At 53.3% G+C, this 13,267-nt stretch overlaps 2 protein-coding genes across 3 annotated transcripts in view; one reads left to right on the forward strand and one right to left on the reverse strand.

Moving 5' to 3' along the window:
- On the forward strand, nt 1-5,356 carry SNX21 (sorting nexin family member 21). The gene is made up of 3 exons (XM_007185383.2): nt 1-562; nt 1,003-1,181; nt 4,226-5,356. The coding sequence occupies exons 1-3, from the start codon at nt 301-303 to the stop codon at nt 4,898-4,900; spliced, it is 1,116 nt and encodes a 371-aa protein (XP_007185445.1). The 5' UTR covers nt 1-300; the 3' UTR covers nt 4,901-5,356.
- The window catches only part of ACOT8 (acyl-CoA thioesterase 8), a 13,185-nt gene continuing 5,270 nt past the window's right edge, over nt 5,353-13,267 (reverse strand). The window contains exons 3-6 of one of the 2 annotated variants that reach the window (XM_007185384.3): nt 10,993-11,218; nt 7,949-8,106; nt 7,226-7,420; nt 5,353-5,598 (exon numbers count right to left, since the gene is read on the reverse strand). In XM_007185384.3, coding sequence (XP_007185446.1) covers nt 5,480-5,598; nt 7,226-7,420; nt 7,949-8,106; nt 10,993-11,218 — 698 coding nt within the window. In that variant the 3' untranslated portion in view covers nt 5,353-5,479. Of the gene's footprint in view, nt 5,599-6,105; nt 6,775-7,225; nt 7,421-7,948; nt 8,107-10,992; nt 11,219-13,267 lie in introns of those variants that run through there. The other variant, XM_007185385.2, reaches the window with a different exon arrangement.

Raw genomic sequence — 13,267 nt, forward strand, 5'->3', positions numbered from 1 at the left:
CTGGGTCCGGCGGAACCCGGCGGAGCCCGGTTGCCCTTGGCCAGGCACCGCGGGCTGCACGAGAACCCCGGGGAGCGGGGTGCCCCAGAGTGCACCTCGGGGCGCACGAGGCAGACCCGCACCAGGGGGCTAAAAAGGCGCCGGGAGAGTTGCGGGACCCTCCACAGGCAAGGGCGGGGCCTCCGCGGCGCCCCTCCCACCCCCAATCCCGGCCCCGCCCCGCCCCCGCCCCGCACTTGGCTGGGGTCCGCCTCCCTCCCCAGCCCGGGACCCAGCGTCGCGAGCTCCCCCCGGGGTGCCATGGCCTCGCGGCTCCTGCACCGGCTGCGGCACGCCCTGACCGGCGACGGCCCCGGGGAGGCAGCGGCCGGCCCCGAGGCCGAGCAGTTCCCGGAGAGCTCGGAACTGGAGGACGACGACGCCGAGGGCCTGTCGTCCCGCCTCAGCGGCACCCTGAGCTTCACCAGTGCCGAGGACGACGAGGACCAGGACGACGAGGACGACGAGGAGGCTGACCCCGACCCGCTGCCCGATGGGGACCGGGAGGCGGGAGAAGACGCAGGCGAGTGCGGGAGGATGGAAGCGGGAACCCTGGGGCTCGATTAGGCCTCCACCCCAGCCGCGTTCCCGAGCTGATCCAGCCGAAACGCAGACACTTCTTTAAGTGCCCCAGCCACCTCTTGGCTGTGTGACCTTGAGAGAGTCACAACACCTGTCTCAGCCAAGTTCCCTTGTGTCAAATAGGGGAAATCACTCCCATCCCGGGTTGTTCAGGGCATGATATGTACAGGGTCTGGGATACAAATGGTAGTAATGTGCTAGCAATGTTTTGGGGGTGGAGATATTTATTTAACATCTACTGTCTGCCGGGCAGGTGTTTGGCCCCAGGCCCCCTCTCTGGCCCTCCGTTTCCATTTATGTCAAATGGGGATAAATCCTTTGTCATTCGCTGGGAGGATGAATGAGGTCAGGGCACGTTATTTATGTGGAACCTGGCCCCAGGCCCATCCTGTGCTCATGCAGAACGGAGTCCCCCACCTGATGGGCAGCGGGGCAGTCAGCTCCTGACACGGCAGTTGCAAGATTTCTGGAAGAAGTCCCGGAACACCCTGGTACCCCAGCGGCTGCTCTTTGAGGTGACCAGCGCCAACGTGGTCAAGGACCCGCCCTCCAAGTACGTGGTGAGTGAGGGTCCAGGAATCCCTGGGCTGTGAGTCTAGAAGTCTGGCTAAGAGAAAGTAGGGAAAACGCCAGCTTCCTGGGGGATCTGGCTGTGTAGTTATAAATGGCTGCCCCATTTTACAGATGGGGAAATTGAAGCCAGAAAGGGGATGTAGCTTGAGCAAATCCTCAGGCAAATGACTTAAAACTTTTTTGAGGGACTACGGACCTATCGAGTCCTGATTCTGAGACTAAGAACTAGTGTGCGTGTCCCCTGCTCCCTGGGTTTTGCAAATCGTCGCCAGATGCAAGATACACAAGGAAGAATATTATCTGAGTCAGACTTGAGATCCAAGTTGCATTGGTTAGTGGTTAGAAAAATGGGTTTTGGATCCCAGTTACTACCAGTCGTTTGACTTTGGGTGAGTTGTGAAACTTTGACGACCCTGTTTCCTCATCTGAACAAGGGGATAATGCCCAGGATTGTCGCAGAAATCAAATGAGACAGTGCATAGAAAGCCCTTAGCGTTGCGCCTGGCATCATGAAGTGCTCGATAAAATGGTAGTTCTATTATTATTACTTAACTTTGGGTTGAAAATGTCTGGCCTCTAGGGCCTGTTGTAGCCTCTTTACAACCCAGGAAAGTCAGTTCTCCAGCACCCACACCTGTACAGAATAAGCTTGTCCTTAGGACTGGATTTATGGGATGGGTAGGGTTGGGGTGAAGATCAGTGCGGTGGGGGGAGGCCCTGATTTCCTGGCTGTGGAAAGGAGAAACACATGGTGAATTCGGTGGTCCCGGTCCTGAAACCCAGCCTGACCTGGCTGGTCATGGCGGCAGCAGCTCCCTGCCTCTCACTTCCCTCCTCTTCACCACCCTCCTCCATTTCTGACTCAGCAGGAAGGGGGCCTGGAGCCCTGTCCCACATCTGGGCTTCTCCACCCCTCTCTGCAGCTCTTAGTGAAAAAAGGGCCACGCCCATGGGGTGACTGCTCCCATTTGAGCAGGGATTGACTCCGATGATCAGATCTTAAGTGGCAAAAGTCCTGGCTGGGGGTCATGCACAGGAAGGGGGCGCCAAGGATCAGTTATCTAGGAGCAGCTGGGAGACAAGGAAGTATGCGGGCAACTCTGGGAAGAGAATGACAAGATAGAGCCAAGTTTGGCCTGGCCCAGGTCTGGGGAAACGAATCTTCTCTTTGTTCAATGGGGACCCTAAATCCTGCTTTAACATCTCCTGGGGGTTAAGAGCACAGGCTTTGGAATTAGGTCGGCCTGGGTTTGAGTCCCAGCTGGGCCATTTACCAGCTGTGTGGCTTAAGGGAGGTCTTTGAGCCCTTTGCCCGCTCTTGGGGCCTGCTTCCTGAGCTGTCAAACGGAGGTAAGGATGGCTTCCTGGCAGTGCTGTTGTGATGATAAAATAGTAGATGTGAAGTGCTAGGCACAGCACGTGGTGCAGGGTAGGTGCTCAGTGAATGGAGTGACTCTCATTACCTATCTCAGTGGGACAGTATAAGGATCAGATAATGGATCTAGAATGGGTTTTTGTCCAGAAATTACAAATGAAAATAAAAGCTAGATGAGCATAAGGGGTCACTATAGACCAGTGCTCCCTGAAATGTGTTCAGCAGAAAACTGGTTCCCTGGAATATCAATAACTGTTCTTTAAAAAAAAAAAATTTTTTTACAGTCAATATGCAATATGTTTTGGGAATGCAGAGTTGAACAAGAGTAAAATAAGTTTCTTTATTGTTAAACTTTTTAATCCTGAATATTAATGTACACTGTGAATCTTCAAGGGAAGGATAGAGCAGGCAAACCTAACTGACCAGGGGTGGCTAGGATATTGGCAGTTTCACAGAACAAATTCGAGAGAAAAATCTTGGTTTGGTGTTAGTATGCTTTCAACATCGAACGCTTGCTAATCCCCTCTTTAGACCTGTTAGCTCAGCATGATTACAGATTAATCCATATTTGGGTTCTCGGATCTGGGGGGAAGCTTAGTGGTCATCTCGTTCAGTGTTTCCCAGACCTCCAGCACCCTCACAATTCTTGTCCTATCTAAATGCTACTTGTACCATTCTGTGCTTCACGTTTCTCTTCAAATAAACCTATTTTTTAAAAATAAGTTTAAACGACAACTTTATAGCACAACTGTATATGGAAAGGCTCACTTGCCATAAAGAGAAGATAACCATAAAAATAAAAGCAGTGAAAGTATCATTAAGCCCTGCCTGGATCCTGCCGCCTGAAGAAGGCCTTGACCTGAGAGCCTCTTTCTGGCTCTTTTCTAAAAATGGAGATGAAAAGGGCTTTTTTAAACCAAACTGAGAGCTTCTCAATGTGCAGTCAGAAAGGTTCACAGAGAATTAGTGGGGGCATCACCTCCTGCCTCTGATTCAGTGTTATTTACTCCAGTGCATACCCCCTAAACCACCCAGGTACCAACGTTTGCACACGTCCCACCCTTAAGTAAACAGTGAGCTGGGCCAGCGCTCCATTCACTAGAGTCGGAAGCGGACCCAAGAAGGGGACGGCCCTGCCTGACATCACATAGTGAGGGAGCACCTGACCTGAGGTTAGAACTTGGGTCCCAGTGCACTTTTCACACTGGTCGCTACTGGGGCTGTCTGAAGACCTGTGTTCTGGGTCTGGATTGGAATAACCTGGCCAGGGATGTGGGGCTATGTATCCAGAGTGGAACAAAGCTCCAAGCTGATCCTAAAGGTTGGCTCTAGAGGCCCAAGAGATGGGCCTGGGTTTCAGCCCTCGGCTGGTTTTCCAGAGGGGCTGTCAGAAGAGCTCACTGCCCTATGGGAAGGGAGTACTCCCTAGGAGGGGCAGAGGGGGCGGCTGGACCAGGCGCTGAAGCTCATCTCTGTCTTTTTCTCCCCATGCTGCCTTGGGCCTGGGTCATTTCAGATGAGCCTCAGGTAAGATGAGACTGGGCTCCCCAGCAGCCTCGGGGGTGAAGGGAAGAGGTGGGGGAAGAGAGCTGGAAGTGAGAGGGAAGGGTCCCGGGGACGCCTTGCACCTGCCCTGACCCCCACCCTCCCCCGCAGCTCTACACCCTCGCCGTGATGGGCCCGGGGCCACCGGGTCGCCAGCCAGCCCAGATCTCCCGCCGATACTCGGACTTTGAACGGTTGCACCGAAACCTGCAGCGGCAGTTCCGGGGCCCCATGGCTGCCATCTCCTTCCCCCGCAAGCGCCTGCGCCGGAACTTTACCGCAGAGACCATCGCCCGCCGCAGCCGGGCCTTCGAGCAGTTTTTGGGCCACCTCCAGGCAGTGCCTGAGCTGCGCCAGGCCCCGGACCTGCAGGACTTCTTTGTGCTGCCGGAGCTGCGGCGGGCGCAGAGCCTCACCTGCACTGGCCTCTACCGCGAGGCCCTGGCGCTCTGGGCCAACGCCTGGCAGCTGCAGGCCCAGCTGGGTGTCCCCTCAGGCCCAGACCGCCCTCTGCTGACCCTGGCAGGGCTGGCTGTGTGCCACCAGGAGCTGGAGGACCCTGGGGAGGCCCGGGCATGCTGTGAGAAGGCCCTACAGCTGCTGGGGGACAAGAGCCCTCACCCTTTCCTGGCCCCCTTTCTGGAGGCCCACGTGCGGCTCTCCTGGCACCTGGGCCTAGACAAACACCAATCAGAGGCCCAGCTCCAGGCCCTGCAAGAGGCAGGCCTGACGCCCACGCCACCCCCCAGTCTCAAAGAACTACTCATCAAGGAGGTGCTGGACTAACCACACCTAGACTTAAGGCCACTGTGGGGAGAGGCACTGCCCCAGGATGGGAAGTGGGGTAGGGGCGGATGAGGACACGGACAGCAGTTGGGAGGCGACCAGGGGTGCTGGGAACCCCTAGAAGTCCCACAAAGGATTTGTAGCAGACTGAAGAAATGTGCTTCTTCTGTTGAGCTGGGCTCAGGACAAGCTTTGGCTAGGACGGTGCAGGGAGAAAGTCTGGTGCAGCCTCTCCAGCTTATGAATATCTGGGGGCTGTGCCCCAGGTCAGGGTCAATGGTCCCTTTTCCTTGGGCCTCCAAGCCAGCCTGGCTAAGGGCCAGGGACTCTGGCCCAGGAGTCCTGGCGTTGATGGCTGGAGGGAGGGCTGCAGTTCCGGCCCAGGAGTCCTGGGGTTGATGGCTGGAGGGAGGGCTGCAGTTCTGGCCCACGGGGATTAAAAGGCCAGCAGCTCCACTGGTATAAGTCTCTTTATTCCATGTTCAGGACCAAAGGCCTAGCCCTGGATGGTAACTCCTGCCTCAGGAGTCGGGGGAGAAGGGAGATCCTTGAAGCCCCAGACCAAGCTGGTACCTCTGGCTACAGCTTGCTCTTTGAGTCCCGGGGCTTCACTCGGATCACGCCCTCCTGGGCACAGGACATAGCCAGAACCCCGTCCCGACGCCACAGCCGCCCATGAACTAGGCCCCGGGAGCCACCTGCGAAGATAAGGGAGAGAACGGCCTTCTGTTTCCTTCCACCCAGCCAAATGCCCTCCTTGAAAAACGTACAGCTCAGGTTGGGCCACCCCATGCCAGGGTACGCTCAGCGTTGTGGTCACTCCCAATCTCCAAGCACCCTTTTAGGTGCCTATTATGGTTGGGCACCGGGGGTAACTCCTCCCATGGGAATCCCACTTGATGGTTTAAAAGCACTTTCAATTATCTGCTGGCTTCCTCAAAAAAATCCCAAGGGGAGACGTTCTGAGAACAGTCTGGTTCAGTAGCTCAGCGAACCAGATCTGCCCCACTTCTGGCCACCTGCATGAGGAAACCCATCAGTTCCCTTTATAATAAATCAAACCAGGCCCTCCGGGCTGGTAATTCATTCAAACAAACAAACCAACAAAAACCCCACCTCCATCCCCTCAGGGACAAAGGGGCTCGGAGGACAGGACGCAGAGGACAGGACGCAGAGCCGTGAGGCCTGGCCATGCCCTCCCCACGTGGAGATTCTCCTGTGCTAGCCCAGGGCCTTAGTCTGATATTTAGGAAGGGAGCTGCTGGTTTCTCTTATATGCAGAACAGCTCACTTAGGCCTCACAGTGACCAAGTGAAGCAGGCCTTGTCCCATGTTCCAGATGATGCCAGTCAAGTCCAGAGAGGCTCAGGAACTTGGCCTTAAGGATCAGGCCAAACATGAACCCGAGAGTCCCAACTTCAAGGTGGTGGCCCCTTTATTGTGATGCTGTTGGTGCTGGAGAGCCCCCCTTCCCTGAGTATAAAAAGTCCCTCAAGTTTTGTCCCTGTTTCACAAAGCAAGGCTTTTCTTTGTTTGAAATGCACTTCCTTGGAAAGGAACCCAGGGCTCTGAGACTAGGCACTGATGAACGAGTCTGGGTTTCTCTCAACACTATAAGGAGTATCCAAGCGGTGGGGCCCTTAGAGAATGCTGAGTGCCGTGACCCTCAACCAGGTTAATTGTCAGAATCACTTAGGGAGCTTTTTTTTTTTTTTTAATTTTTTGGCCGCACCATGCAGCATGTGGGATCTTAGTTCCCCGACCAGGGATCAAACCTGTGCCCCCTGCAGCGAAAGCACGGAGCCTTAACCACTGGACCGTCAGGGAAGTCCCGGGAGCTTCTTAAGAATAGTTTCCTGGATTTCGTTCAAGACCTGCAGAGTCAGAATCTTGGGGATGGAATCTGAGAATGTTCCAAAAAAGCTCCCCCAAGTGGTGGTCTGATGGGCCACCAGCTTTGGATACCTCTGTTTTAATGCAACCCTATTTGTTTAGATGGGGAAAGAGGCTCAGAGAGGAGATGGGACTTGCCCAAGATCACACAGGGAATCTGAAGTGGTTCTGGGACTAGAACTGAGTCTCTGAGATAAACTGAATCATATTCCCAGCATGTTACAGAAATTAAGAGCTGAGCAGGTGTCCCATCCTCAGGCCTCACCCTGTCATTTTGAAGACAAGGATGCCACAGCCTAGGGAAGCAGAAGAGGAAGTGAGTGATCTGTGTGGTGCTCCATAGAAAGTGGGTGGGGGACAGCATCACCCAAGAAAGCAGGCTCCCTGCCCTCCCAGGGTCAGCACCCTCATCCCCCAGGGTCCCACACTCACCGGCCCAGGGGCTCTCACACTCATAGAGCATCCAGTGGTCAGCTCGGAAAGGGGCGTGGAACCACATGGAGTGATCCAAGGAGACCATGAAGTGCACCTTGTGCTGCCACTGGTGGGGCAGCAGTGCTGTGCCCAGGAAGGCATAGTCCGAGATATAGGCTGCCACGCAGCAGTGCATCTTCATGTCGCCCTCCCCTGCAACAGATTCCGGCCCCATCAGCCCTGGGCTCCTGGGCTTTACAGCTCAGGACCTGCAGGGAGGTAGGGAGAAAGGGGCTGCCGTGCATAGGTGTGCAGACTGTTCACTGCCCAAGGGCACCTGGCCCAAGGTGTGTGTGTGTGATGGGGGATAAGGGAGACAGGGATGGGAGGGGGGCGGGTCCAAGTGAGGATTGAAATCCAGTCTTCAGTCCCCAAGTCTCCCACCCTGGACCCCCAAAGTGTCTTCTTCCAATTTGCACAAAGGCACCTGATGCTTAGCAGGAGACCTGGGGAAGAATCTTGGCAAGGTGCCTTGCCTTCCCCAGAAGGGGCCAACATTAGGATTATAGTCACCTGCCCGTTCTCCCCATGCAAAGGGCTGAGCCAACCTCCCCATCATCATGCAGATAAGTAAACAGGCCCAGAGTGGGGAAGTAACATGCCCAAGGCCACAAAGGGCAAATGAGGTACAGGTCTAGGTCCCCAGAGAGCGTTTCCTTTCAGGCCATGGGGTCCTCTTACCAATGTAGCCCCGGGCTCGCACCCAGAACATCTGTTTGGGCTCCATGCTCTGCAGCTGGCTCAGAGTGGGTAGGTTTACCAGCTTGATCTCAATGGGCACCTCCTGGGCAGCAATTCGGTTCAGCCCCACTCGGTACTTCTCTTGGAGGTTAGGGTCCCTGAAAGTAAAGGGGAGAGGGATGGGGAGACCCAGGGAGATGGGGAGCCTGTCCTCTGAGCCGCCTCTTCTGACCCCCCTCATTCCTTCACAGGGACTCCTGACTTATCCCCAAAGCTCCCCTCCCCTCTGGCAGGCAAGATAGGATAGATTTGCATCCTTTCTTTGCCACTTATGAGCCCTGTGGCCTGGTGCAAGTTAGTCATCACTCAGCCTTTTTTCCCATCTGCAAAATGTGGATAATGACAGTCACCTACCTCATAGTAAATACTGTGGAGGAGACAAGATAAAGCATAGAAGCCAACACATCATCTAGTCATGCGGTGTACCCTGTGACAGGCCCCGTTCCAGGCATTTCACACACATGAACTCACCCGTCAACACCTCTGTGAGGTCCATGCTGTTATCACTGCCATCTGATAAGTGAAGTGAAGTAAGCACAGAGGGTGCAGGTAGCCTGCTCAGGAAGTGGAGGGGCGCGGGATTCGGACCCAGCCGGTCTGGCTCCTCTGTGCACACTCTTAACCACTCCTCTATTCTAACACTCAGGAAACAGGCTGCCCTACTTGGACTGACTGACCTAACCCTGAGCAACTGGGGACACTGTGTTCCAGGGGGAGGAGCCCATTTCCAGGGAAGCCCCTTTGCCACAGTAAGGACCACTCCTTGTGCCCCTAGGCTCTTCCCCGGTATTTCCGTTTCCATCCCTATCCTTTCGAGCCCTGTCTGACAGAACCTTCTGTGATGATGGTATGGTCTGTAGCTGCACTGGCCGCTGTGGCAGCCACGAGCCACATGTAGCTGTTGAGAGCTTGAAATGTGGCCAGTGCGACCCAGGACCAGAACTGAATTAATTCTATTTAACGTTAATTAACTTAATACAGCCACCTGTGGTTAGCGGCTTCCTTATGGGACACGCAGCTCTAGATTCAGGGACCTTTAAGGACAATGTCCTCCTTTCATTTCTCAAACATTTTGGAGCTCTGACCGCATACCAGGCCCCATGCTTATTCCTCTCTGTCAAGAGTGATGTAACTACAATTCACTGAGCACGCACTGAGGGCCTTGTTATCTTGTGTAATCCTCACAGCAGCCTTATAAGGTAGAAATTCTGATTGGCACCAACTTACAACTGAGGACACAGGCTCAGAGTGGAAAAGCAACTTGCCAAACTCACACAGCTGGCAGGGACAGAGTCTAGATTTGAACCCAGGCTTTTCCTAGGTGCAGATGCACATCTGTTCCATCACACTGCGGCACAAGGCAGCGGGGCTCTCCTTACGATAGAGCTGTAAAGTCTGCAGGGCAGAAACAGCCATTCCCATTTTTTAGATGAAGAAGCAAGGCTCTGAGAGGCTGAGGAGTTGAGCAAAGCTACACAGCAGGTGGGCACTAATAGAGGTGGAGTCCTGGCCCAAATCTATAATCAAGCTGGACCCTGTGGGTACCTCTGTCAAGTTTACGATTAACCTCCTTATCTGAACCTTTATTCCTTTTATTGTTCAAAACCTGTTCTCCTCAAGATTGAGGAGAGAAATGTAACCGAGCAGGACCCTATGGGGCCTTCCTGGGACAGGCCCTTCCCCCATATCCTCTGCTTTACTCTCTGAAGTACCTAGATAACAGTATATGATGCACATTTCCCGAGTTGTTTTACAGGTGCTAACCACACCCCCCCCAGCCAAATGAAAGATGTTAACTACTTGATGACCACGAGCACACAGCCCCAGGCCTCCTGGAGCCTAAGGACTAACAATGTTAACCCCTGTGACGCTGCCCTCTTACCTCACCATCAGCCAATCAGAGAACTGTGCATGAGCTGATCATGTACCGTGTGACCCTCCTACTTTACCTGGCTTTTAAAAATGCTTTGCCAAAACCCTTCAGTAGGGACTTCCCTGGTGGCACAGTGGTTAAGAATCCATCTGCCAATGCAGGGAACATGGGTTCAATCCCTGATCCAAGAAGATCCCACATGCTGCGGAGCAACTAGGCCCGTGCGCCACAACTATTGAGCCTGCGCTCTAGAGCCCTTCAGGGAGCTCGGGGGTTTTTTAGAGCATGAGCCACCCATCTCCTTGTATGGCCTTGGAATAAACCTTTCTCTGCTCCAAACTCCAATGTTTTGGTTGGCTTGGCCTCACTGTGCAAGTTGGGCACATGGATTTGCGATAACAAATCCACGTGACTTGTCCTGTGTCAGGACCCAGAGCTCTTTGCACTGCCCCAACATTTTTCCAACTTTATTAGCTGTGATTCAAGTAAGAAACCTATTTTACCAGGTGACATTCAAAATATTTCACATGCACTAAGGCAAAGGCAGCAGGGCCACAGCTCTGCAGCAGGGACCCTCACCCCTGGCAGGCATTAACTCCTAGGCTGCTGGACCATGGGTGACCCTGGAGGAGAAGGGGGACCGCTCAGGGACTGGGGAGGTATTTACCAACAACTATAGAAGTATTTCAGTATTTAAACAGTAGGAAAGCTGTAACAGTACCTGAACTGGCTGAATAGGAAGCCCTGCATTTCACACCATTATCCAACACCCACCCATGGGCACACATGCTCTCACACACAACTGAAACTAACGTTTCACAAAAGGATGCCTACCCTTACCACAGGCAATACACTCTAGTATCTTCTTTTCTAGTCTAGCTTCCCTGTGCCCCGGCCGTGCCTCATGGCCTGTGGGATCTTAGTTCCCCAACCAGGGGTCGAACCTGTGTCCCCTGCAGTAGAAGCACAGAACCCTAACCACTGGACTGCCAGGGAATTCCCTAGTCCAGCTTTTTAAAATGCTGGCTGAGATCAACTAAAGGACCCTGTGGCCTGCTAACAGGTGGCGACTGCAGTTTGAACACTGTCCTGGGACCTTGAGGTCTCTCACCTTAAATACTGGTTAATGAGGGCCTCATGGCCAAGCAGCTCTTCCGGCGGGGGCACGGTAGGCATGGAGAACTGGTGCTGCACAGGGCTGGGCTGGGCCTTCTGGAAGGAGACCTGGCAGATGAAGATGGGCCTGCCGTGTTGCACAGCCTTCACGGAGCGCACGGAGAAGCTCACCCCTGTTCGCGTCCGTTCCACCTGGTACAGCACCGGCACCTTCGGGTCCCCTGCAGCAGGCAACGGGCACACAGCACACGGTGAGCCCAAGTGAGCCCCGTAGGCCCGCTGACCATCACCATGGCTGGACAGGCCCCTCTGTTGCTTGTTCTCCATTCCTTTTCTGCTTGGTAGCTACTGACTGAGGCCTGATGAAGCCCAGGTACCGGGGAGAGAATCCTAGACCCTGTCATTGGGATGCTCCCAGTGCAGGTGGAGATCCTCTCCGTCAACAGCACAGGACAGAAGGGACACTGCCAGATTCCCTGCATTCAAAGCCCGGCTCTGACACTCACCAGCTGTGTGACCTTGGGAAAGTCACTTATCCTCTTTGAGCAGTTAACCCATCTGTGAAATGGGGATCATCATAGTGTTCATACCTCTCAGGATTTTAATGAGGATTAAATTAGTTCGGAGTTGTAAAGTATTCAGAATAATATCTGGCACGTAGTAAGTGCTCTGTGTTTGTTCAATAAAATACTCTCAGCTTTTGTCTTGTTCCCTCTGTGACTGGGATCTTGTCATGAACCCGGTACCATTCTTCTAGATCAGGGGTCAGCAAATCTGGCCTGCTGCCTGTTTTGTTTTTGTTTTTCTTTTCTTTCTTTCTTTTTTTTTTTTTGAGAACAAGCAAAGGTTATTTATTCAGAGTTTAGTGCACCAAGGGAGTCAGCCACAATCACTTCCGCTTGGCAGAGACTCAAAGGCAGACAGAGGAGCGGGAAAGCTTTATAGTGAAAAAAAAAGGTTTCAGGTATGCCCTGCTTGGAGGCTGCTGGCATGGTGATAGGCAGGCTAAGTAGAAGCAGGGCAGCCTATGTAACTGGTGAGGGGTGCATGTTTGGCTTTCCCCAGTTAGTCCTAAGTTGGAAGCAGGGGCAAAAATTAGGGAAGCTCTCAGTTATTCATCAAGTCCTGGCCATTAGGGGCTGATCATTACAGGGACTATGGTTTGGCTTCCTGGACTGGCTGCTAGAAATGGTGGTCTGACTTCCTCCAAGCCTGACTTGTAGATAGTAGGTTGGCTTCCTGTGCTAGTTGCTACCAGTTGTGGCTCAGAGTTCTATTTTTATATATGGTTTGGCCATTGTCTGATATTCATTCTCCCAGGAAAAGCCTGCTGTCAGTCCCTTCATCCTTAATGCAAATGAAAGTCACCTGACCCTTCTCCTTCGCTATCTGTGCTCACAAAGCAGGATGGGAGACACTGGCCCCAGCGTGAGGACTATTAACCCTCAATGAACAGGTCGAACAGGTCGGGGAGGGTTTTTAGAGAGAGTCTTCCTGGTGTCCCTGAAGTCCTTTAGTCTGAGTCAGACCGACCTTGGAGAACCCTGACATCTAGGTGGTAGGATGTCTTGGGGATGATTTTCAACTTTGAGATGAAAGAAGCAGGTCTAGAGAAGCATTGCTTCCTCCACCCCATCCAAATGGGGAGCCCGCCAGGCACTGGGGGCTCATTCAACAGCAATAAACACGCCTATGAAGCCCTGAAGCCCAGCGGGTTTGCTCAGGTCTGTTAGCCGGCAATGCCAAAGGGGCATTTTTAATCAGAAAGGGGGCTCCTCAAGGCCAAAGGCCTTTGAGAAGGGCTTCCCAAGAGTCCAGAAACGAGACAGCTACATAAGCAGTCTGATTTCAGGGGCTGGGAAGGAGGCCTCCCTTCCCTATCAACGAACTATTAAAAAAAAAAAAAAAGCTGTCATCCAATCCTTGGGCTGCAGCTAAAATTCAGTATTTTCAGTTACTAGTGATTTACCTTTCAGTGTGAATGAGTTCCAGACCTGTTCTTTAAAATTTGTATTGGAACAGAGCTGGTAGGCTCTGCAGTATATTGAAGGAAGTGAGATAACAGTTATGGAGTGAGTGCATTAGTTATGTGGACCTGAAACAGACAGCCAGATACTTCTCCAGCAAAGATGGGTTTCTTCAGGATCAGCAGAGAATTGCAATTCGGGGTCTGCAGCCACGGTGAGCCACACGCAAGTCCCCGTCCAGCAAGAGGAGAAGGCTTTTACAGAGGGGAAAAGGGAGGGCTATAGTATAGTGCAATTGGGAGG

The sequence above is a fragment of the Balaenoptera acutorostrata genome, chromosome 15 (assembly GCF_949987535.1).
Source record: "Balaenoptera acutorostrata chromosome 15, mBalAcu1.1, whole genome shotgun sequence".
NCBI classification, from domain to species: domain Eukaryota; kingdom Metazoa; phylum Chordata; class Mammalia; order Artiodactyla; family Balaenopteridae; genus Balaenoptera; species Balaenoptera acutorostrata.

Bases quoted from the DNA above. Each gene is read 5' to 3' on its own strand.
- SNX21 (XM_007185383.2), top strand. From the start codon at position 301: ATGGCCTCGCGGCTCCTGCACCGGCTGCGGCACGCCCTGACCGGCGAC. The intron at 563-1,002 runs GCGAGTGCGGGA...ACCTGGCCCCAG, and splicing joins GGAGGCGGGAGAAGACGCAG to GCCCATCCTGTGCTCATGCA. The intron at 1,182-4,225 runs GTGAGTGAGGGT...CCTCCCCCGCAG, and splicing joins ACCCGCCCTCCAAGTACGTG to CTCTACACCCTCGCCGTGAT.